The sequence below is a fragment of the Eptatretus burgeri genome, chromosome 17 (assembly GCF_056783735.1).
Source record: "Eptatretus burgeri isolate ZD-2024b chromosome 17, Ebu_testis_v1, whole genome shotgun sequence".
NCBI classification, from domain to species: Eukaryota; Metazoa; Chordata; class Myxini; order Myxiniformes; family Myxinidae; genus Eptatretus; species Eptatretus burgeri.
The window spans coordinates 36,715,527-36,742,379 of NC_140977.1; the positions used below are offsets into that span (position 1 = coordinate 36,715,527).

General features: G+C 40.3%; 1 protein-coding gene across 1 annotated transcript in view; it reads left to right on the forward strand.

Annotated features, from left to right (window-relative positions):
- The window catches only part of LOC147009763 (matrilin-1-like), a 56,197-nt gene that overhangs the window by 27,925 nt on the left and 1,419 nt on the right, over positions 1-26,853 (forward strand). Inside the window, exons 6-11 of the mRNA XM_085861208.1 lie at positions 2,179-2,232; positions 6,195-6,248; positions 10,182-10,256; positions 15,442-15,785; positions 21,908-22,033; positions 22,173-22,302. Of these exons, the coding sequence (XP_085717334.1) occupies positions 2,179-2,232; positions 6,195-6,248; positions 10,182-10,256; positions 15,442-15,785; positions 21,908-22,033; positions 22,173-22,286 (767 nt within the window). The 3' untranslated portion in view covers positions 22,287-22,302. The remainder of the gene's footprint in view (positions 1-2,178; positions 2,233-6,194; positions 6,249-10,181; positions 10,257-15,441; positions 15,786-21,907; positions 22,034-22,172; positions 22,303-26,853) is intronic.

Genomic DNA, 26,853 nt, shown 5'->3' on the forward strand with positions numbered 1-26,853 from the left:
TATTTCATTTTCACACATGCGATCACGACGAGTATCTTTCAAACTAAGCAAAATTACAAAATTTAAGCTCCAGAATCAAACTTACAAGCAGTTTCACTCCTAAAAAAGTGTTTATTTGTCCAATTCGGACATATTTGACATTTTGGGCATGTCTGGGAGGTGTGTGGTTAATATGAATGTTCGGTGATTGCTAATCACATGCCAAGCGAGCCATTTCTTATCATCCATTTCATTGCAGTGCTTAAGGCACTTGGCGAGCACTCAACAAGACAGGTCACGACAGGGAAGAAGATTGGTACTTATGGACTTCACCTCTTATAAAGGGAAGAGAAGAAAGAATAAGAATAAGAGGAAGAATTGATGTTCACATACAAATGTGAACACTGTAAAAATACATAATTAATTAAACAATTAAATGACTATATTTTTGACTTTTTGTCTTATAGACTTTCATTAATAATCATGGCGTTTAATGTTGCTATCATGTTGAGTAGAAAATTAGGGAAGGCATGCTTTGGACCAAAAAATATACAGTAATATAACAATAATAAAGAAAACAGGATAGACCGTGCAGAGCACCAGAGTGCAAAATCACGAAAACAAATTTCACCTTAAAAAGAATTGGTATTTCAATTCAATGACCAAATGTGCAAATCCTCTTCAAATTCCATATCAATTGGAGGAAAGTTGATGATTTTAGAAATTCACCTTTTGACCTCAAAAATAATTGGTGGTTGAATTCAGTTCCAGATATGCAAATCTTGTTCAAATTTCAAGTCAATCGGATGAAAACTGAGGATTTTAGAAATCCGACAAAGTTGTTGACCTTTTGAATATTTGACCTCAAAAACTTTATGCTTCTTGCGCATAACGAACTCTACCAGATGGTGAAGTCTCATGAAGATCGGTTTAAAATTATGACCTGAAGGCAGTTGACAGACGGACAGACACACAGACAGACAGAAAGCTGGTTGGAGACATGGGTGGTCCCTATATAATTGCATACTAGTCATACAGTTTTTGACGGATCGGGCTGAATATTTTTGACAAAGAGGTTGATTATCGTGCGCATAAAAGCGCGAAAGCCAATTTTTGATTTTCGAATTTTTTTTTCGGATTTTTTCAAAAATTTCAAAGTCCCGTTGCTCGGCAACGGTGGCGTCCATAGCAACGTTTCTCAAAAGCACCGAACTAGATCCTGGTATGAACCTACCAGTCAAGTTTCATCAAAATTGGTTGACTCCTCTGGCCTCCAGAGCTGTCCATTATATACAAACAGACAGACATACAGACATACAGACATACGGAAAACCTGAGAAAAGTGGTAGTCTAGCGACCACCCAACAATCAAACAGAATAACAAAATCGACCGACCAACATACTTGAAATTTTTTTGATTTTGCAACTAATAAACAGAAAAATAAACAACACCACTTTCATTACCTCAGGGGGGCTTTACCTTGCAAACATAATATGTGGACGGCCCTTATTGCTTTGGTTCTGTCTTGACTGTCATTATGTACATATAGCTGAATTTTCTTAAAATGTGAAAATTAATTTAAGGCTTAGTGGAACCATTCAAATATTTTATAAAAGCTCCTCAAGGTCTGTATACCCCTAAAAGTAACCTAATTAATACTTTGTGATCCAATAGGGGGACCAAACGAGGTATTATCTGATGTAATACTCATGAAACATTTCTTTACCTTCATTGTCAAAATGTATTTGTTTTGCCCTTTCATTGTCAACAAAATCGAGGCATATATAGCTGGGTGGCAAAGAGGAGAAGGGTAACATTTTGACAGTAAATGGTGAAGAAACACCGAAACACAAACAGGCAGGTGGATGAATAAACAGAAAAAGGAGAGAAGAAAGAATACAGAAAGAAATATGAGCAATTTGTCAACAACTTTAATCCAACATAGTAACTTTGATTCAATTCAAACTTAAGGTTTAATTCAATTTAATATGAAAGTATGAAATGTGACAACAAGGAATTCCCCACAATATCTATGGAAACAATCAATCATATGTGATTCGTCATTTGCCAAAATGCAAATGTAATGCCATATGTTGAAGTCATAAACAGAAGTCAAAAATAGTTTCTCATAAATTATGATGTTTGAGTGATAATAATAATCTTCGAGTGTTGGTTTATTTTTATTTTGTCTCATTTAGTGACACCAGAACCTGCTTCTCCTCCAAGTCCAGAACCTGTGTCTCTGCCTCAAGGTAAGTCCAATGTTCCTGCTGTTGAAGGTTTGAAGGTTTCTTTTCTTCACACAGTAATTGCTTACAAAATTGTGAAGCATGTCGTTGTCTTCTGTTTAAATGACTTAGCATAGAAATTGCAGAACCCTTTCCTGTGTTTAAAATTTAGCGTTAATGTATTTTGAAATGTATTATTTTCAGGATAATTTTACAAGAATGATGTTTTTTCCACTACTGCTGCTTCGAATCGTCCAACAAGCAAGTCTTAATTACTCTTGAGTATTGATATTTACTTGGGCTGATTGGATAGCCAGAGTTATTGACACTCGCTTTTTGAGCCGTCTCGTCTGGTTTGGAATCTCAATACAACGATAAACTGTCACCTTGGTGTTTCACATGAAATTTGAGTCATCAATTTCTGCTCCTCCGTCAGAAGGATGTTCAATCGGAAGTCTCTCTTCTTCACATTGGTTGGTGGAAGTTAAACACCCCATGGTGGCTTTTATGAAAAGTAGTCGAGTTATCGCCAGCACTTTGAGTAAATAACAAATACCTCTCCAAATCATGTTCAATAAAACATTAGCTGTCGTCATCCATTCCATCATGGAGCTTGCCCACAAAAAAAAATTTCCCTGCTGATCCTACATTAATCAGGGAATGAGTCGGCCCATGAAAAAGTAGTGGAAGTGGTAGAAGATTATCATTTGCTGCAATATTAGTGATTTTTTCTTCGTCATAAAAACAAAAGAACACATTTTACTATTTTATATTTCTTCCTTCAGCTGTTAAAAATCTCATGTAATGCCAATCCTGATTTACTGTCATACTCTTTAGCTCATTAAGGGAAACAATGAGATCTTAAAACCATAAAGATATCCTTCAGTCAGGAAAAAAAAAATCAGGAAATCAGTCATTCGGGCAATCAGTCAGTCAGTCAGGCAGTGGAACTGGTCACAATTTTTTGCTTTTTCCCAACTCCTGCTGGACAGCTCAATAGATAATTTTGAAAAGAAGCATAATGATTTCATGACATCGATGACCAAAAACTAATGGAGCACTTTTTATGTTATCTGGAATTGGAATCACAGAAAAGGTATTGTCATCATGCACCGTCCGCCCGTCTGTCCATCTGTCCGTCTGCTCGTACGTCAGTCTATCTGTCTCCTATTTTGACTTCTCCGGCCAAACTGCTGGGCCGATCTCGCTGAAATTTGGCAGCAACATTCCGCTCTTGACTGGTAACAGGGATTCCAAAGCTCAGTCCGGTCATGTGACTCCAAGTAGGTCAAAATGGCCTACTTAGTAAATTTCTCCAAAAATCCTCTTTTCCAGTCTCACCAGTCAGACTGATACCAAATTTGGGCTACCTTTGGTCAGAGTCTTGATGTTAATTTGTGGAGACCATGCCGATTACGTAACCCGAAGTGTGTCAAAATGGCCGTCACATAAATTCCTTCAAAAACATTTTCTTCTCCAGACCCAGCAGTCAGAATGCTACAAATCAGAATGCTCCAACATTAGGCCAGGGTAGGGATGTTAAATTTCGGAGGTCATGCTGCTCACCTGACCAAAAGTGTCACAATGGCATACTTAGTAAATGTTTGGGAAAAATCACATAAATTCCTGAAAATATCGTTATCTCCATATCCATCATTCAGAATGCTACCAAATGTACGTTACAACATTAGGCCAGAGCCCAGATATTCTACGGGTCGAGTGGTACGATTTTTGCAACTTTCATCCAGGTTGTGAGATAATTGATGTGAAATGTAAATACATGAATATCATATGCAATGGTAATACTGTTCCATCGAATTAAAATTAAAATCAACAATATCAACTAATGCACCCCGACAAAGACAACCCTCCAGTGGAAGATGGGCCTCTGTCCCACTTGTTCAACATTTCGTGAGTGCATTTTGCAAATGGATATCTTACTTGTCCATTTTGGGGCTTTAACAAGGAAATTACAAAGAGTGGGGATTGGCCCCACCTCTATAGCACTCTCAATGGAAGTTGGTGTGAGGGAGGAGTAGGTATGAGGGGAAATCACTCGCACGTTTCGCTGGTTATCATTATTGAGCCATCTGGGTTTTATTGACAACAGTCCAATAGTGACTGCAAAGATTGAAGTTTTTCATATGTTGGTGATTTTACTGTTAATTTTGATTGAGGTTTGGAGACTGTGGCACTGACAGAGGGACAACAACAGAAGTTACTGGTTTGCGTGAACAACTGGGTCAGGACGATTGACAGAGTGCAGAGGGTGGGTATAAGGAGGAGGGATGAACTGAAGGAGGAGATTGACATGCAAATAAGTTTGACAGGAAGATTAGTTAAAATAAATCTGGCTAATCTGGTGTTTCATGTTGCTCTCATGTTGAGTAGAAAATAAGGGGAAGGCATGATATGGACCTAAAAATAAAGAGTAATATAACAATAATAAACAAAACAGGATAGACATCATGCATAGCACCAGATTGTAAAATCACTAAAACAAATTTCACCTTAAAAATAATTGGTAGTTCAATTCAATGACCAAATATCCAAATCCTCTTCAAATTTCAAATAAATCGGATGAAAATTGATTTTAGAAATTCGGCCTGTGCTGACCTTTTGACCTCAAAAATAATTAGTAGTTTAATTGAATGACGAAATATGCAAATCCTCTTCAAATTTCAAATCTATCGGAGGAAAATTGATGATTTTAGAAATTCGGCTTGCGCTGACCTTTTTACCTCAAAAATAATCAGTGGTTGAATTCAGTTACATGATATGCAAATCCTGTTCAAAGTTCAAGTCAATCGGATGAAAATTGAGAAATTTAGAAATCTTACCGAAGTTGATGACCTTGGCCGATATTGAGCTTTTGGCCCATGTTGACCTCAACAATAATTGGTGGTTGAATTCAGTGACCTGATAAGCAAATTTTGTTCAAATTTCAAGTCAATCAGATGAAAACTGAGGATTTTAGAAATCAGGCAAAGTTGTTGATCTTTGGGCGATGTTGACCCTTTGAACTTTTGACCTCGAAAAACATTGTTTCTTGCTTATAATGAACTCGACCAGGTGGTGAAGTTTCATAAAGATCGGTTTAAAATTATGACCTGCAGGTGGTTGACAGACAGCCAGACAAACAGACAGACAGACAATCAAACAGAATTACAAAATGGACCGACCAACATACTTGAAACATCTTTGATTTTGCAACTAATAAACAGAAAAAATAAACAACACCCCTATCATTACCCCAGGTGAGCTTTACCTTGTAAAAGTAATATGTGGACGGCCCTTATTGCTTTGGTTCTGTCTTGACTGTGTCATTATGTACATGTAGCTGCCTTTTCAGAAAATGTGAAAATTAATTTAAGGTTTAGTGGAACCATTCAAATATTTTATGAAAGCTCCTCATGATCTGTATACCCATAAAAGTATCCTAATTCATACTTTGTGATCCAATAAGGGGACCAAATGAAGTATTATGTGACTTGATGCTCATGAAACATGTATTTACCTTCATTATCAAAATGTATTTGTTTTGCCCTTTCATTGTAAACAAAATTGAGGCATGTATATCTGGGTCGCAAAGAGCGGAAGGGTAACATTTTTGACAGTAAATGGTGAAGAAACACCGACAGACAAACAGGCAGGTGGATGAATGAACAGCAAAAGGAGAGAAGAGAGAATACAGAAAGAAATATCAGCAATTTGTCAACAACTTTAATCCAACTTATTAACCTTGATTCAATACAAACTTAAAGTTTAATTCAATTTAATATTAAAGTATGAAATGTGTCATCAAGGAATTCCCTGCAATATCTATGGAAACAATCGTATATGATTCGTCATTTGCAAAAATGCAAATGTGATGCCATGTGTTGAAGTCATAAACAGAAGTGAAAAATAGTTTCTCATAAATTATGATGTTAGAATGACAATAATAATCTTCGAGTGATGGTTTATTTTTATTTTGTCTCATTTAGAGACATCAGCACCTGTTTCTCCTCCAAGTCCAGAACCTGTGTCTCTGCCTCAAGGTAAGTCCAATGTTCCTGCTGTTGAAGGCTTGAAGGTTTCTTTTCTTCCCACAGTAATTGCTTCCTTATTGTGAAGCATGTCGTTGTCTTCAATAAAAATGACTTTGCAGAGAAATTGCAGAACCCTTTCTGTGTTTAAAATTTTGCCATTAATGTATTTTGAAATGGATTATTTTTGGTATCGTTTTCCAAGAACGATGTTTTTTCTGTGACTGCTGCTTTGAATCGTCCAACAAGAAAGTCTTAATTACTCTTGAATATTGATATTTACTTGGGATGATTGGATAGCCAGAGTTATTGACACTCGCTTTTTGAGCTATCTCGTCTGGTTTGGAATCTCAATACAACGATAAACTGTCACCTTGGTGTTTCACATGAAATTTGAGGCATCAATTTCTGCTCCTCCGTCGGAAGGATGTTCAATCGGAAGTCTCTTTTGTTCACATTGGTTGGTGGAAGTTAAACACCCCATGGTGGCTTTTATGAAAAGTAGTCGAGTTATCGCCAGCACTTTGAGTAAATTACAAATACCTCTCCAAATCATGTTCAATAAAACATCGGGTCTCGTCATTCATTCCATCAGGACCTTGTCCCGCAAAAAAAACTTTCCCTGCTGATCCCACATTAATCAGGGAATGATTGGACCGATGAAAAAGTAGTAGACGTAGTACAAGATTATCATTTACAGCAATATTAGTGATTTTTACCAATAATAAACAGAAAAGAACACATTTTACTCTTTTACATTTCTTCCTTCAGATATTAAAAATCTCATGTAATGCCAATTCTGATTTACTGTCATGCCCTTTAGCTCATCAAGGGAATCAATGAGATCGTAAAACCATAAAGATATCCTTCAGTCAGTCATTTGGGCAATCAATCAGTCAGTCAGTCAGGCAGTCAGTCAATCATTCAGGCAGTGGAACTTGTCACAATTTTTCGCTTATTCGCAACTCCTGCTGGACGGTCCAACTGATAATTTTGAAACGAAGCATGATGATTTCATGACGTCATTGACCAAAAACTAATAGAGCACTTTTTATTTTATCTGGAATTGAAATCATAGATTAGGAATTGTCATCATGCACCATCTGTCCATCTGCCAGTATGTCCGTTCATCTGTCTCCTATTTTGACTTCTCCGAAAAAACTTTTGGGCCGATCCGGCTGAAATTTGGCAGCAACATTACACTCTTGAGTGGTAACAGAGATTGCAAAGCTCGGTCCGGTCATGTGACTCTATGTAGGTCCAAATGGCCGACTTGGTAAATTTCTTCAAAAATCCTCTTTTCCAGACTCACCAGTCAGAATGACACCAACGTTGTGTTACCTTTGGACAGAGTCTTGATGTTAATTTGTGGAGACCATGCCGATTACATGACCGGAAGTGTGTCAAAATGGCCGTCACATAAATTCCTTCAAAAACATTTTCTTCTCCAGACACAGCAGTCAGAATGCTATCAAATCAGAATGCTCCAACATTAGGCCAGGGTAGGGATGTTACATTGTGGAGGTAATGCTGCTCACCTGACCGAAAGTGTCAAAATGGCATACTTTGTAAATGTTTGGGAAAAATCACATAAATACCTGAAAAATCTTTTTCTCCATATCCACCATTCAGAATGCTACCAAATGTAGGTTACAACATTAGGCCAGAGCCGAGATATCCTATGGGTCGAGTGGTTCGCTTTTTGCAACTTCCATCCTGGTGGTGAGATAATTGATGTGAAATGTAAATACATGAATATCATATCAATGGTAATAATTTTACATCGAATGAAAATCAACAATATCAACGAATGCACCCCAACAAAGACAACCCTTCATTGGAAGATTAGCCTCTGTCCCACTTGTTCAACATTTAGTGAGTTCATTTTGCAAATGGATATCTCACTTGTCCATTTTGGGGCTTTAACAAGGAAAATACAAAGAGTGGGGATTGGCCCCACCTCCATAGCACACTTGAAATGGAAGTTGGTGTGAGGAAGGAGTAGGTATGAGGGGAAAGCACTCACACCTTCCGCTAGTTGTCATTAGTGAGCCACCTGGGTTTTATTGACAAAAGTTCAATGGTGATTGCAAAGATTGAAGTTTTTCATGTGTTGATGATTTTACTGTTAATTTTGATCGAGGTTTGGAGACCGTGGCACTGACAGAGAGACTACAACAGAAGTTACAGGTTTGCGAGAACAACTGGCCAGGATGATTGCAGGAGTGAAGAGGGTGGGTATGAGGAGGAGGGATGAACTGGAGGAGATTGGCATGCAAATAATCTTGACGGGAAGATTGGTTGATGAAAATATCTGGCTAATCTGGTGTTTCATGTTACAGTCATGTTGAGTCGAAAATAAGGGGGAATGCATGATATGGACTGAAAAATAAAGTTATATAACAATAATAAACAAAACAGGATATATATCATGCATAGCACCAGATTGCAAAATCACGAAAACAAATTTATCCTAAAAAAATAATTGGAAGTTCAATTCAATGACCAAATTTGCAAAACCTCTTCAAATTTCAAATCAATCGGATGAAAATTGATGATTTTAGAAATTCGGCGTGTGCTGACATTTTGACCTAAAAAATAATCGGAAGTTCAATTCAATGACCAAATATGCAAATCCTCTTCAATTTTCAAATCAATCAGATGAAAATTGATGATTTTAGAAATTCGGCCTGTGCTGACATTTTGACCTAAAAAATAACCAGTTGTTGAATTCAGTAACATGATATGCAAATCCTGTTCAAATTTCAAGTCAATCGGATGATAATTGAGAATTTTAGAAATCTTACAGAAGTTGATGACCTTAGCCGATGTTGACCTTTTGGCCCATGTTGACCTCAAAATAATTGGTGGTTGAATTCAGTGACCTCATATGCAAATCCTGTTCAAATTTCAAGTCAATTGGATGAAAACTGAGAATTTTAGAAATCAGTTGTTGACCTTTGGGCTATGTTGACCTTTTGACCTCAAAAACATTATGATTGTTGCTTATAACGAACTCTACCAGCTGGTGAAGTTTCATGAAGATCGGTTTAAAATTGTGATCTGTAGATGGTTGACAGACAGCCAGACAGACAGACAGACAAACAGACAGACAGACAAACAGAATAACAAAATCGACCGACCAACATACTTGAAACATCTTTGATTTTGCAACTAATAAACAGAAAAAATAAACAACACCCCTAACCATTACCCCAGGGGGGCTTTACCTTGTAAACGTAATATGTGGACGCCCCTTATTGCTTTGGTTCTGTCTTGACTGTGTCATGATGTATATTTAGCTGCCTTTTCTTAAAATGTGAAAATAAATTTAAGGTTTCGTAGAAACATTCAAATATTTTATGAAAGCTCCTCAAGATCTGTATGAACGTAAAAGTATCCGAATTAATACTTTGTGATCCAAGATGGGGACCAAATTAGGTATTATGTGACTTAATGCTCATGAAACATTTCTTTACCTTCATTATCAAAATGTATTTGTTTTGCCCTTTCATTGTGAACAAAATCGAGGCATAAATAGCTGGGTGGCAAAGAGGAGAAGGGTAACACTGACAGTAAATGGTGAAGAAACACTGAAACACAAACAGGCAGGTGGATGAATGAACAGCAAAATGGAGAGAAGAGAGAATACAGAAAGAAATATTAGCAATTCGTCAACAACTTTAATCCTACTCATGAACTACGATTCAATTCAAACTTAAGGTTTTATTCAATTTAATATGAAAGGATGAAATGTGACATCAAAGAATTCCCTGCAATATCTATGGAAACAAACAATATGATTCGTCATTTGCCGAAATGCAAATGTGATGCCATATGTTGAAGTCATAAACGGAAGTCAAAAATAGTTTCTCATAAATTATGATGTGAGAGTGATTATAATAATCTTTGAGTGTTGGTTTATTTTTATTTTGTCTCATTTAGTGACAACAGCACTTGTTTCTCCTGCAAGCCCAGAACCTGCGACTCAGCCTGAAGTGACAGCTTCTGCTGTTAAAGGTTTGACAAGTTTGATTTCTTCACACAGCAAATGCTTCCTACTTGTTAAAAAAAGATGTCATTTCATTCCAGTAAAATGATTTAGATTAAGAAATTGCAGAACCCTTTTCTCTGTTTACATTTTTGTCATTATCATCGTTTTCTTGCTGTTCCCATGCTTGCAGTTAAAGTATTACATTAACTTAATTAATTAACTATTTAGTTAAAGTATTATTATTGTAAGAATTAAAAGTTAGTTTTACAAGAACAAATGTTCCACTTCTGCTGCTTGAATCGTCCAACAGCTAAGACTGAATTGCTCTTAATTATTGTTATTTAGTGGGGCTCACAGGATAGCCCAGAGCACTCATTTCTGAGCTGTCGAGTCTAGGTTTGAATTCCGACCCAACTATAAACGTTCATAACGGCGTTTCACATGCTGGACGAGGCAGCTCTCTATACTGCTCCATCGGAAAGTTGTTCAGCCGGAAGCTCCCCTTGCTAGCATCAGTTTGTGGATGTTAAGATCCCATGGTGTCCATTGATAAGAGTAGGCGAGCAATCGTTGGCACTGTGAACAAATCCCAAATTCCTGCTCTCACCTACAGGGGGAATTGCATGAGGGGCACTCCAGAAGCGGTACAGCTGCAAATGATACTACCCGCAGCCATGTGCTCCATACAAAAGAAGAGCGTAAAGGAAGGGGAAAGCATAGTAGAGACCTAAAAATTAAATGTTAACTAACTCATAGGCACTGAAAGGCTTGATCTGCATCCAGACCATAACCAAAATCTCAATGGCTTGTCATCACCGACCCAACAAAATCCACCAAGTTTTGTCACAATCCATCCACAACTTTTTGAAATATCATGGTATAAATAGTTTTTGACTGCATCTCTCAATGGTGAAGAATCACTGGAAAATTAAAAATTCTCATATCCGGATTTGGATTTGGATCTTCACCAAAATTGAATCAATTCGTCCTTGTCAAACACCCAAACAACAGTCCACCAAGTTTCGTCCGAATCCATCCACAACTTTTGAGATATCAAGCTATATATGATTTTTTGCCTTATCTCTTAGTGGTGAAGAATCACTGAAAAAAAAAAAATTCTCGTATCCAGATCCAGATATTCACAAAATTCTAATCACTTTGTCCTTGTCACACACTCAATCTGTCCACAAAATTTCATCAGAATCCATCCACAACTTTTTGAGATATCCTCAACACAAACAAACAAACAAACAGACAAACAAGAAAAAGACATCGTGCAGAGCATGATACTTGCAAAATCCACCACCCCCTCTTTCTCCAAAGGTTGCCATGGATATATAAAATTGTCAATCTCATTAAGATTAAAATTGACAATCTAAATCAAACCTCAGGTCAATCGGATGAAAATTGATTATTTTTCAGATTGAAAATGATATTAGAAGTCTCACCTTGAGTTGACCTTTGACCTTTTGACCTCAAAAATTGTTGGTTTCCCAATTCAGTGATGTAATATGCAAATCCTGTTCAAATTTCAAGTCAATCAGATGAAAATTGAGGATTTTAGAAATTTGACTAATTTGTTGACATTTGTTCTATGTTGACCTTTTGACTTTTTGACCTCAAAAACAACAGGCTTCTTGCTTATGACAAACTCTACCATGTGTTGTCGTTTCGTGAAGCTCGGTTTAAAATTGTGACCTGTAGGCGATTAACAAACAGACAGACAGATTCAATAACAAAGTCGACTGACTCATATACTTGAAAAATCTTCGATTTTGCAAGTAACAAACAAACAGCCAAACAGAGGAGAAAACATAACCTCATTCCACCGTTTTTTGGCGGAGGTAACAAGTTCGGCTATGTTTGATTGAAATCCCTTCAGTGGTTCACAAGTTATTTTGGAAAAAACAAAACAAAAACAACCGATAACTGCTAGATGCACAGAGAGCCAAGGTATTGTTGTGGCAATGGGGTCGGGGAGGGGCAGTAGTATGAGGGAGGCGATAACCCTGGTCTCTCCCCGGACTCACCGGGAATCGCAGGCCGTCGCACACTAATTTAGTATTGCAGCGAGTCGCTAATCGACTGCGAACGCCAATAATTTAATCCCGTGACCCAGTGTCCCCCATCTGTTTACCATTTAACTGGGAACACACGGTCGCCTTATCGGGGAATCATGCCCTCGATGAGTACTTGCGTTACTTACTGTATCAGGTGCAGTCAAGCAGAGCTGCCAAGTACTCACCGGCTAATAAGCAGATTTTGGGGTATAATTTCCCAGCTAGGCTAATGTGTGCACCATGCTGGACCAATGGAGGAAATGACAAAAACGAGCTGGGTACATTTATAACAAAGGAGATTTATTTTAACAAAGCGAGGAAAATTTTCTGGCACAGTAATGGATTTATTCACAGATGTACAGCAGGAGAAAGCAAGGAATTTGTGGGTGTGAAAAATGAAATGCAATATTCACAAAAGAAGACAGTGCATTTTTACCCTGATAAATTTATACAGTCTAAACTTACACTGTACATGGCAGGTGCCATCACACACACACACACACACACACACACACACACACACACACACACACACACACACACACACACACACACACACACACACACACACACACACACACACACACACACACACACACACACACACACACACACCGAGGAAAATTAGAGGTAGCCCAGAAAGAAAGAAAGGCAGCTGAGTCGCGACGTTGTGGTACCTGGCACGGTCGACGGACCGGCACAACCCAATTGCTTAGAAAGGGGAAGGAGGTAAGAAAACTGAAGGTGTCTACAGCATGGGAGTGAGAGGTGTGAGTGTCGTGCAGTGTGTTTTCCATCATGGTTTAAGAGGAAAGTGTGAGAGGTGTGAGACAGTGAGGTCACTAAAAATATTGGTTGTTCGGGGCTTGCCCTCGCCGATTACTCTTGTGCGTCAACAGTGGATGAAACATAGATGCGTGAGAAGATGCTTGAGAGATAGACTTTAACGGAGTTGTGTGAGGGTCTGTAAATGTCAATGTTGGCTGCTGGATGCATCCAAAACTGAGCGTTGATGACCCGGGGCTGATCCCAGCCTTTTCTGGCAATCGCTTGCTCCACCCTAATCTCCTGGCTTGGCTGCACCACTCTCTCCTCTCGGTCGTGCTGACTTGTGGTGAGATTTCGCTCCAATTCTGCAGAGTTCTTCGGTGACTGCCTGATGGAGCCAGGATGAAGGAAGAGCCTGAGAAATGCAGATTGTGAGCAGAATTGCTCCTTTTATGGGCCCTGAGCGAGAGAGGAGCCAATAATCAGATCAAACGATCCTGTAGGCGTTTCTGAGCTCCCAATTGGTGCATAGCAGTTGTCCTGCACCGTAGCCACACCCCACCAAGCTTCGGAATCGAAAATGGCTTCATTTGCCCCCGCGCTACTCCAACATCAGAGCTCTGCAATTAACATGGGGTGAGAGTCTGCAGGAGCACTCTCCGGCTCCAAAAGTGCGCTGGACTCCATTTAGCATGGTTATTTGGAGAAAACCCAGAGCTATCCGCACATCTTCGAATGAACCCCAGCGCACGCTTGCACTTCGAGTTACACGCCGAAACACCCCGATTCTCATTATCCTTCCGAGACTGTGGTGAGCATCCAAGGGGTTGTTGACAGTTGCGGTGGTTATTGGAAGGTGAGAGAAGCGTTGTGGAATTTGTGGTGAAGAGATTGGGATAGGTGGTCATAGATGAGGCATTGCAGAGAAGAGGTTCGGGTTGATGATCGTAGTTGTGGCGTTTGTGGTGAAAGCATGGACATAGGTTGTTGTGGGGATTTTTAGAAGATGTGTGGAGTGGTTATGGTAAGCATTGCAGCATTGTGGTGAGCGTAATAAGAGTCTGAGGTGAGGTGGCAGTTGAATTTTGGCACACAGTTTGAATGGAAAATGGCGCGTGTATGCAAATGAACCTCGCTGTGTTTCCTCGCATTCTTGGCATCATTACTTTTCTGCTTGCGTGCTTGCATGGTTTGTGCATGTGTGAGATAGAGTAAAGAAAAGGGATGAAAGCAAAGAATGAATAAAGGATTGAAGACCTCATTTAAAGCAAGCCCCATGCAACACATCTTTCCCATTTACCCACTAGACATATGGAAAGGGCTAACAAAACAAATACTAATGAAACAAGAAAAAGAGCAATCAGATATTTCAGACCCTCACCAGGACTTCTCTTGAGTGGTGTATTTATTTTTATAGGTTTTAGGGTAAATTCAATATGGCTGCCAAACCATTTGACATACGATATCATGTGTGAACCTTATTGTTCCTCATGGACAGGTGGTCATACATGTAAAGTTTCACCTCGATTTGTTCAGTCACTTCAGAGAAGAGGATTTTTGAAGGTTTAAAAAAAAAAACCCAATATGGTTGCCCAATCACGTGACCAATGACGTCATAATTGTTTTTTTCTGTGGACCATTTTATCCCTAGATGACCCTCAAAAATATTCATACTGATCGGATGTGGCGTTCTACATATGCAATTATGATGTCATAACGAGGGCACCTATGACGTCATAAAAATCGCTCTAATTCCCCATGAGGAATATTTGCTATGTGCCAAGTTTCAATATTTTCCTTGGTGCAGTCTCAGGGATACAAAGGTCCAAAGTTTTCCCATTTTTCCGATATGGCGACCACACCACATGACTTGTGACGTCATAATTGTCATTATAACATTCTACATGAGCAGTCACACCAATGGTGAAAATTTCGGATCAATCCGACAAGCGGTTGCAGAAAAAAAAAACACGAAAGTTCTGTGTGGCCAAGCAGACAAACAAACGGACCCAAATGCAATATCCTCTCCTCTGGCAAAGGTAATAACTGTCCGAGGATGGCTATATGTTGGGTGCCATTACCTCGGAGGAGTGCCGGTTTTAGAGAACCACAACAGTATCATACAGCTTAATGTCCATTAAAAATTCCTTCACCTCGTTTCATTGTTGACATTTATTTGTTGCCTTTTCTTTGTAAACAAAATCCAGGCATGGTGTAGAACAGTAGGGTAACATTTTGACAGTGAGTAGTGCAGAAACACAACCAGGTTGTTGGTTGAATGGACGGGAAGAGAGAAATCAACAACTTGTCCTTCCTTCTGATGCACTAATGCCAGAGACGTGCACTCACACCTTTTTCACTGCTTTCTCTGCCCCTTCCACAGAGTGTGTAGCTGAACAGAAAGCTGATCTGGTGTTCCTACTTGATGGCTCAACCAGCGTTACAGAAGACAACTTCATGAAGGTTTTGAATGCTGTACAAATGATTGTGGACAGCCTGAATATTGGTGCTGACAAAGTACGTGTTGCCCTGGTGCAGTACAGTGGATCATTCTTCGGTGGCAAGAACACTTTGCACTTCAATCTAGACCAGTATAATAATGCTGCAGACCTTCATAAAGCCATCAGTTCAGTGTCGTACATGAAAGGTTTCACGTACACAGGAAAAGCTTTGGATTATACCCTGAAAAATGTTTTCGAAGCAAAGGCCCGACCTTCCGTTGCCAAGGTAAATCAGCAGTTCATTGGCATGTTGGAATGCAATGGTAATTTCAATCTATACTTGTAAATGGCAGTGTGTGTGTGTGTGTGTGTGTGTGTGTGTGTGTGTGTGTGTGTGTGTGTGTGTGTGTGTGTGTGTGTGTGTGTGTGTGTGTGTGTGTGTGTGTGTCTCCTCGATAACTCCAAAACCATCAAACCTATCACCCTGAAGCTTTGCATGCATACTAACAGAACTCCAAGGAAGTGCCAGAGTGAAAATTGGGTATTTGTGTTATTTAAAACACCCCTTTGAAGATAATTAACGGCCTTGTTTAATTACATCCTTTATCAGGCCCCATCCTCAGCCACCTCACTCTGGGGTCTTAAGGTGTCTCCTGGGTAACCTCGCAGGGCTCTGAAGCCACCATGTTTTTTGGCCTGCTCAATCATACCTTGACTTGGAACAGGCTGCAATGATTTCTCAACGATAAAGTGTTTATTTTTATTTTTATTTTCCATCGCTGTTTTCATCACTTTTGGAAATGCTATAGTTTTCAAATTTGGAGCGTGGAATGATTTCATGCTTTATTATTATTATATGATGCAATTTTCCACGATCTACTCTCACAGACTAATTAAAGTACATCATCGAATTATTATTTCGGATTTGAAGATCGGATATCATCCGGACTAAACAAGTGTCAAAATCTGGAGTGAAATCTGATAATTTACATAAATAACGAGTCTTACAACTCAGCCTATATATCTATTTACTTTCAGCAAGCAATGTAAAGCAAGCAAGTTCCCTCCTCGACATATACACAAGAAAATGTGAAATTTCCAAAGCATTAAACTTATCTTTTTCCACTGTTTGGAGAATTCTATTGAACAAACAAAAAATTTCGTTATTTGCCAAATTTAACTAGCTTCATTGAGCGATATGATTCAATACATTCCCTGCTTGACCTCCCGCCCTGTCCCCCAGAGGGACTGCTTATCCAAAGCATCTGACAGATGTGTCTGCATTTCTGGAGGTTTCACAAGGTGCTCTACAGGGTATCAAAGCAAATCTGGTGAAAAATGGACGTTTTAAGATAAAGTTGTAAGGTTTCCTCGGACCGTGAACCGATGTACCACGTGACGTGCACAGACGAGCAGGCAATCTGGAGGATTATTTGCAATGTTTATTTCACAGGCAATTAAACTTTGCAATGTCTCCACGGTTGGTTGTTCGACATCAAAGAGAAACTTTCGTGGATAAAGTCATTATTTCAACAAATTCATCTAATATATTTAACTACAGGCGGTACCGTGAAGACTGGCTTTAATGTTAAGCAGGTCCTATATGGCATATGCAGCCACAGCCTGGCCAGCCGTTCCTGATCAACCATTTCATTGGAGTGATTGCTTGAGTGCTTAAGCCAGCCACTTGCCGAACGCCCTTCAGTCGATAGCAGTAACATGCTACGTCATTCTTAGCAAATCGTTCACTTACTGCGGACGTCGTCCCGACCGAGTGGTCCGTGCCCCGTCGTCCCGACCGAGTGGTCCGTGCCCCGCCGTCCCGACCGAGTGGTCCGTGCCCCGCCGTCCCGACCGAGTGGTCCGTGCCCCGCCGTCCCGACCGAGTGGTCCGTGCCCCGCCGTCCCGACCGAGTGGTCCGTGCCCCGCCGTCCCGACCGAGTGGTCCGTGCCCCGCCATCCCGACCGAGTGGTCCGTGCCCCGCCGTCCCGACCGAGTGGTCCGTGCCCCGCCGTCCCGACCGAGTGGTCCGTGCCCCGCCGTCCCGACCGAGTGGTCCGTGCCCCGCCGTCCCGACCGAGTGGTCCGTGCCCCGCCGTCCCGACCGAGTGGTCCGTGCCCGTCCAAAGATAATCTAAAGCTCATGCAGATGTTTCACAGACATGAAAAAGACATGAATAGACATCAGCAAACATTGACAGGAATTATATGGATAGAAGTATGCAATGGACAGAAACATCTGGACATGTGGGATTCAAAAGTGGATTCCCCCTGTATTACGAGCCATGTTCAGATGGAAACACCGACAGGCCAAGCCAGATGGGAACACCGACAGGCCAAGCCAGATGGGAACACCGACAGGCCAAGCCAGATGGGAACACCGACAGGCCAAGCCAGATGGGAACACCGACAGGCCAAGCCAGATGGGAACACCGACAGGCCAAGCCAGATGGGAACACCGACAGGCCAAGCCAGATGGGAACACCGACAGGCCAAGCCAGATGGGAACACCAACAGGCCAAGCCAGATGGGAACACCGACAGGCCAAGCCAGATGGGAACACCAATAGGCCAAGCCAGATGGGAAGATGAATAGGAGAATACTTTAACTCTGTAGAAAAGTTTTCTCATTGCATATAGAGTAAAATGCATTTCTCAATCAAGTATCTTCTACATAAATAATAACATTTTTGTTTGTTTCTTTGTTACTTACAAAATCGAAGATTTTTCAAGTATATTGGTCAGTCGAGGGGTGATGCTTCTTTCAGTGCCAGGCAAGGTCTTTGCTCGGATAATTCTTGATAGGGTTCACCACCACCTGCTTGAGCAACAGCGCCCAGAGCAATCAGGCTTTACACCAAAGAGGTCAACGATTGACCATATCCTTGCTCTTCGGATCTTTACTGAACGCAGACGAGAGTTTCGGCAGGGGTTGCTTGCAGCCTATGTTGATCTCTGCAAAGCATTTGATTCAGTGAATCTGGATGCCCTCTGGAGGATTCTTGATCTTCGTGGGGTGCCTCCAAAACTGATCAATCTGATGTCTGAACTATACTCTGAGACTGAGAGTGCTGTGAGATGTGGTAATCCAATCTCTGACTTATCTCCAGTTGTTACTGGAGTTTGTCAGAGGTGTGTACAGGTCCCCATACTTTTCAACACTTGTATAGATTGGATTCTGGGGAGGATGTTTGAGAGATCAAGCTGTGGTGCATCGTTTGGGAATGTCAAAATCTCTGACCTTCATTTCACAGATGATGCAGTCATCTTTGCGGAGACTCTGGATATTCTTTTGGGGGCACGAGAGGTTCTGAATGAGTCGTCGGAGCCGCTGGGATTATGGGTTTCCTGGATCACAACTAAGACCCAGGCTTTCCATGACATCTCATGCCTGGTGTTGGCTTAATGGTTATGGTGGTGGGCTTTGGATCCAAGGATCCTGAGTTCAAATCCCACTCAGCTGTTGAATTGATACCAGGTGGGTTGACTCTGCCCATCATTCTTCCAAGGTCAGCAAAATGAGTGCCAGCTTGCTGGTATCCTGTGGCGGAGTGGCGACCCGTCAAGGATTGTGCCCAATAGCCAAGGACACTGCTCAGGCAGTACCAACGCTCTGCAGAGAGTATGGTCCCAATGTGTGGATGGAATGACATCTTGGATGCTGCTATCTTGTCTGCAACTCTTTGCAGTGAGGATGTTGTGGTCACGGAGAGATACACTTACATTTGCAGTGATATTCATGTCTCTGCTGGCTGTGAGCCAGAGGTCAGTTGACGTCAGGATTGGGCCTGGAGTGTCAATAATTCACTGGAGCATGGGGTTTGGCGCTGTCGGTACCTGTGCAGGACTTCGAAAGTCTGAGACTTCAGGTCCTTGGTGCTTCCAGTCTTGCTCTACAGATGTGAGACTTGGACTCTGACCAGGGATCTGAGACGGAAACTTAATTCCTTTGGAACCAGGTCTCTTCGGAGAATCCTTGACTATCGCTGGTCGGACTTTGTGTCCAACGTGCGGTTACTGAGAGAGACTCAAATGAGATTTGTTATCTGCATAGTCTGTGAGTGTCAGCTGTGGTTGTGTGGACATGTGGCTCATTTTCCTGACGCTGATCCTGCTCACCAGATTCTCTCAGCCAGGGAGCCTCATAAGTGAAGGAGGTCAATGGGCCGACCATGTACCTCGTGGTTGATCACCATCTCAAGGAGATGGGGTGGGCCACGCATCTGCCTGGGGGATGGTCAGACAGAGGCCCCTGGAGTACTGGTGGAAAGTGGACGCAGCTACGCGCTGCTCCGGCGCATGCTCCAAGACCTGACATGACCTGATTTGGTTATTCTGTCTCTGTTTGTTTGTCTGTCTGCTTATTGGCTATAGGTCACAATTCTTAACCGATCATCCTGAAACTTTAACAAGTTGTAGAGGTAGTCTCAACAGAGAAGCCTATTGATTTTGAGGTCAAAAGTCATATCAAAGGTCATCACAAGGTGAAGTTTCTAAAATCGTCATTTTTTCAGCTAATTGATTTGAAAGTTGAAAAAGATATTCAAATCAGCTCACTGAATTCAACCAATTATTTTTGACGTCAACATAGACCAAAACATCAACATAGGTCAAATTTATAAGTCAATTTTCATCCGATCGACTTTAAATTTGATGAGGATTTGCAGATTTGGTCATTTATTCAATCCAAACACCAAATATTTTAAAGGCCAAATTTGTTGCGTGGTTTTCACAAGTATAGTGCGATGCATGACATCTTTCTTGTTTGTTTGTCTTTCTGACGATTTTCTCTTAAACTACTTGACCAGCGACCATAAAACCAATATCATGAAAGGCCTTTTTCTGAGGATTTTTTTCCATGAACAGACCTGTATGTTATTATTTTTTTTATCATTGAGCTTATCTATCCGCTGTTTTTACTGAAGGTGGAATTTTAATGAGATTGGGTATTAAATATTGTCTGTCGTTATTTAATGTTAACGTTGTTCTTAATGAATAGGAATAAGAGTGTTGTTAAGAATGGGAAGAAAGGGGGAGGGGAGGACAAGGAGTTTGGCATGTGTGGTCAGAGAGCAGGGATGAAAGGACAAAATAGAGGGAGACCTGAATAAATAATGGGTGGGGGGTGGGATGAATAGGAGGCAGAGGAGAGGACGCATGGGGTGGACAAGATGGATACAGAAGCAAACTCTCGGGAAGGAAAAATGGAATTTGGAAGGAGGTGGCCTTGAGGGTGGGTGGTAGGGGGGTGGGGGAGGTGAGTGGGAGGGGAAAGGGTTAACAGGGGTAGTAAAGATGATAGTTTGGGATGGTGCATGATCTGAGATGGTGGTAAATAGCTGTCTTGAAGACTAGAAGGTAAAAGTGAGATTGAAGAGAGTATGGTAATTGGTTCCACAGGAGGGAAAAGGGAAGAACAAATGAGGAGTTCAGCAGTGATCCTGGACTTTGAGAGTTTCACCATTTTCATACATGCCCACAAGCATCCATCCATCCATTGGGACCATACTCTGTGCAGAGTGTTGGTGCTGCCTAAGCAGTCTCCTGGGCTATTGGGTACAATCCTGGACAGAACACCACTCTGATGCAGGATACTCAAATGGCTCAATCACCCCAGCATGCTGGTACTCATTTTGCCAACCTTGGAAGGATGACAGGCTGAGTTAACCCCACCGGGTATTAATTAAACAGCCAAGCAGGATTTGAACTCAGGACCCGAGGATCCCAAGCCTGCCACCCTAACAATTAAGCCAACACCAGGCATCGAAACTAATACACTGGGGGGGGGGGGGAAATCACAGAACCTTTGGAAAGCATCCGTAAATGAAAATATAAATAAATGAAAAAAAATGCAGGTGAGCAAGCCGAGACAATTTGGAAGCATGGTTCGTTCTTGCTTACAATGTGTATTATTATATATATATATATATATATATATATATATATATATATATATATATATATATATATATATATATATATATATATCCCACTAGTATTATATATAATTTGTCTACTACTCTCCTTGTTGAATGATTCCACATTTCATCTACTTTCTTTTAAACCATATATGTAACTGTCTCAACCTGATGTGAGCTTTTTATCTACCCAAGCTATTCTTCCTACTCGTATTCCCAATAACCACCTCACAATTATTTGTTTAAATCTACTCTGTCGAACCTCATTAATGTCCTAAACACTCCTACAATATCCCTGCTGTATCTACTTCTATTGAACCCATTCTATCACAGCCATATCCTTTTTATTACAAAGTGGCTGACACAATATAATACTCCAGGTGTGGCTGAAACCAGACTTCCCCACAATGCTAGCACTACTTCCTCTGCTTGAAACATAGATCCATCCATGATGCATACTAAGATTGTTTGCCGATTCCTTTTTTCCAGGTGTTGATCTTGATCACTGATGGCAATGCCAATGACATAGTCACGATCCCAGCAAAGAATGTAAAAGACTTTGGTGTGACAGTCTACTCCATCGGTGTAGGGAATATAAATCTTGACCAACTCAAGGTACGGTACTCTTTTTCTTCTTCAAATATCCTACTTTAGTCTTCATCTCTCATTTATGTTCTTCCAACTTCCAACTGCTTTTGTTTAACTTTGTCATTTGCTGTGTCGATTTCATTGTCTCCATTTTGTTTTGTTGTAGGAGATCGCCAGTGATCCAGACAGTGAGCACGTCTTTACGGTGGAAAATTTTGCAAACCTTGAGAAAATCCTCCAACAACTCGGTTCCAGCATTTGCGATGAAGCACAAGTTTAGGTGACTCCGACTTTAGGCAAGAGACTGACATCTAAATCACGAAAAAAAGAATTAAACAAAAAGGTTTCAGCACTAACAAGTTGAATATATTGTTGATCTGATTTAATCTATGAATTTCCTCTTAAGTATTTTCTCATTTTTATTTTCATAAGACTCATTTTCATTATTCTTCAATTTGCATTCCTCCAAATGTTTGACTTTCTGTATTTGTCTACCTAAAGTCACATAACCCTGGGATCAATAACAGGACGGCCACACTATTTGTTGCGATCTGTACATGAGCAATGGCCAATCTTGTAAACAGTCACATCTTTGCATATATGTACACCTATTTTATGTTACAGTGGCTGGCAGAAGAGCCTGGAGGTATACGAGTCAGAATTAGGGATTAGAAGAGATGGCAGTCCACTGTTCATTTGGTCCTGGAGGGAAGTGGGAGAGAACAAGCTCTGGAGGCGATTCCAGACACAAGCATGGAACAAAAGAGTTGAAGAGTCCAGTGAAGTTTAACTGGAAGAGGGGGTTACTGGAAGAATGTCCTTTTCATCCTGGAGTAGATATGGAGGGTCAGAAGACAGACAGAGCAGGAGCAATGTTGGAGATTAGATGGTAGAAAAAACAAAACAAAACAGAGACCACCGACTTGCCTGCGATGTGAGAGCAACAGACCCTGAACTTAGGCTTCATCGTGGGAGGATAATTTAATTTTGCTATTCCAATATGATATTCCAGAATCTATGTGGGGATGGTGCAGAAAAAAAAATGTCGGTCCGACCCACTGTATACAAAACTAAAGTTGGAGTGTTGTGTTGTCCTTCTTTCGGCTGCTCCCGTTAGGGGTCGCCACAGCGGATCATCCGTTATGATCCGCATACTGATTTGGCACAGGTTTTACGCCGGATGTCCTTCCTGACGCAACCCTGGTCGCCTCTTACGACACAGGGATAAGGATTGGGTTTCACCATGATTCCGGGCTGCCCTACACCCTCTCATAGCGCAACCCAGCGCAGAGCTTCCGTCCTCAAGCGATCCAAAACTAAAGTTGGAGTATCTTCTCTAAAAATCTGCTTAGGCTACATTTGAGAGCTTGCCTGTTCTGTTCAGCTGATTGTCAGACAGGGATCACTTTTCAGTAACTCCAGACCATGGCAAACGGGGGGAACAAAGCAAAAGACCGAGATCAGTCAAAGCCGGCAAATACTCTTCTTGTTCAGTGTGTGTGTGTGTGTGTGTGTGTGTGTGTGTGTGTGTGTGTGTGTGTGTGTGTGTGTGTGTGTGTGTGTGTGTGTGTGTGTGTGTGTGTGTGTGTGTGTGTGTTCATTATAACTTTGTCTTTTCTTGGGACAACCATGAATCAAAGAAAGATGTCGGGAAAGTTTCACATGATCATTTCTTTTGACCACCCCTACCTTTTTACATATTTTTTGGAGTAACATCCCAACATCCTTTTGCGTTTAAAAAAAATGTTTTTATTACTTGAAACAAATTATATTTTAGGTGGACAAACCCACTTTCATTATTATGGTATTTAACACCAGCAAAGGTACCCCAGGACATTCCTCTCACACCTTCTCCTCCCTCCAACCCCACCCATCTCCCTCTGGACTCCCACCTCACCCCTTCTCCTCCTTCATCTCATCTCATCTTGGCAATATCTCAGGCACATTTTGAGCTAGGAAGCTGATATTTGGACGTGACACTGACCAAGTCATTTGGCTATAAAGGGCACTTATTAATTAATTTTCAAAAAGTCTCTGGTTTGCATGGAACAGTGATGGTTTAGGTGTGCTATTAGCTAATTAAGAAAATTATTTTACGATTATTATTTATTTTAATTATGCAATTACTCAATCAATACATTATTGAACACTGCTCCCTCCCAATTCCGTCTCCACGTGCTGTAAGGTGGCATCGCCGGGTGCCGAAGGCGTCCTGGTGATGTCGCGTGCTGGAGGATTTGATATTTATTTGGCATTGGCGCGGTGGGCTTTGAATGTACCACTACTTGTTATTTCTATTTTATTGTTATCATTATGCTTTTTTATTCAATGTTTGGGATCATGGATGATCGTTGCAAAAAAAAAAAAATAATGATAATAATTTTGATCTTGTTATTTGAAGAAAATCCCACAAAAACGTAATGTTTATTTATTTATTTCTTTTTAAAATGTTTTCTATTTTATTTTATCTTCTATACAAAGTTATGGCTAGTATTGGAGTATTTGCTCAAAAAAGGTTGATTCACTGATATTTTTTTTTGGCAGTCAATAGACCAAGATATGAAACAAAGTAAAACTAGAAGGGCACTCGGTCGAGAACATACCTCCACCACATAACGCCTGATCCACGAGAACATAACAGGTCCAATACATTTTTGAGATATCGTGCTATATATCGTTTTTGGCCGTATCTTTCAATGGTGAAGAATCACTTCAAATATGAAATAATTCTCGTATCCAGATCCAGATCTTCACCAAAATCCAATAGTTCGTCTGTGTCACCCACCCAACCTGTCCACAAAATTTTATCTGGATCCGTCTATAACTTTTAGATCCTCGTGGAGGATCTCTAAATTTTACTCACGTTGTTGTTCTTCATCTTCTTCTTGTGGACTTTTTTGTTTCACAGCCTACAGTTTTCATCGGAACTTCCTGAAACTTGGCATATATATGTAAAAATTCCCTGCGCAGACAGTAACCATCTCCGATTTTGAAAATTCCTCCTAGAAAAAAAAGTTGTGACGTCAAAATATCTCCGCTAATGGAAATCGCCTAAAAAATTATCTCCGAAACTAGGCAAGCTTTTTGAATTCTGTTTGCGGGAATCAAACAGGGCATTCGCAGAGATGAATTACCACACATATGATACATCACTATGATGTCATATCAATTTTTATGACGTCATTCCTATTTTTTTGACATTTTTTGTTTCACAACCCAGACTTTTCATCGGATATTCGTGAAACTTGCCATGTATATGCAGAAAGCCCACGCGCAGGCAGTAACCATCTCCGATTTTGGAAATTCTTCCTAGAAAAAAAAGTTGACATCATAATATCGCCGCTAATGGAAATCGCCTCTACCATTATCTCCGAAACTAGGCAAGCTGTTTGAATTTTGTTTGCGGGAATGAAGCCGGGCATTAGCACAGATAATTTTTCGCAAACCTGATACATCACAATGACGTCATCATTAAGAGGACGAGGATCTTAGCTCATTTGAGCTTGTTGGGATATTCTGTACACAAACAGACAAACAATCAAGACAAACAGAAAATGATACTTGATGTGTACAAATGTACTTCTGAGGGAAATTTGTATAAATAATAATTAGTTTGTGTGTACAAATGTACTTCTGAGGTGAGCGTGTACAAATAATATGTACTCGCCGTGCAGCACATGGAGACGGATTTGGGGTGGAGTGGCGTACAATAATTGATTGATTCATTAATTGCAAAATTAAAATAAATAGCAATCGTAAAATAATTAATTTCTGAATTGGCTAATTGTATTCCAAAACCATCACAGTTTCATTCGAATCTGTAACTTTTTGAAAATTAAATAATTCATCGAAAAATTAATAATCAATGAATAAAAAAAATAAAAAAAAACTTTTTAGCCAAATCACTTGTTCACCGTCGTGTCCAAATATCAGTTTCTTCACTCAAAAGGTGCCCGAGATATTATCCAGATGAGAAATGAAATAAATAAGTAATTAATAAATCGAAAATAACAAAAAATATTAAAAATAAACCAATGTCACCCGCAGGGTGACCCGTATCTTGCCAAAAGGTGACCACGTGTGACTTCTTTAAGGTCACACCGAGGTGAACAGAGCTGCTATCCACCAGGAGCGACTCCTTGAGGAATATCTGCCGACGAGAGATTCCGATGAGAATCGTTCTACAGAGTAACCATGAAAAATATGCGTTTGCCTCATAACGTCACCAAATGATGTCATAATGTCTCAAGCTTGACATATCTTGAAAGCACTCATCGAGGTATTCAATTTGAGGTACTACACGATATGGTTCCTAAAACTTGAAAATTTGACCTTGGGGTCAAATATGTTTGACCTCAGGCGCTAACCATGAAGGTCAAGGCCAATCGCCACCAAAATTAATCAGCTGAGCGCCAGACCATACACTACATTCCCTTAAAGTTTGGAGATGATTTGATTAAAATTACTCAAAAAATAAGGGTTTCGTCGACTCCCCTGATTTGCGACAAAGTGACCTTGACCTTTGACCTTGACCTTCAAAATTTTATGCGCTGAAAGGGACCTCTATAGGCCTCTGATCTGCGAAGTTACAAAAATTTCCCATGATAACTGTGCTCTGCAGAGTGATTTATACATGATTACAGACAAAAAAAATAAATAAAATAAAACACATGAAGGTCAAGGCCAATCGCCACCAAAAATTAATCAGCTGAGCGCCAGACCATATACTACATTCCCTTAAAGTTTTGAGATGATTCGATTAAAATTACTCAAAAAATAAGGGTTTCGTCGACTCCCCTGATTTGCGACAAAGTGACCTTGACCTTTGACATTCAAAATTTTATGCG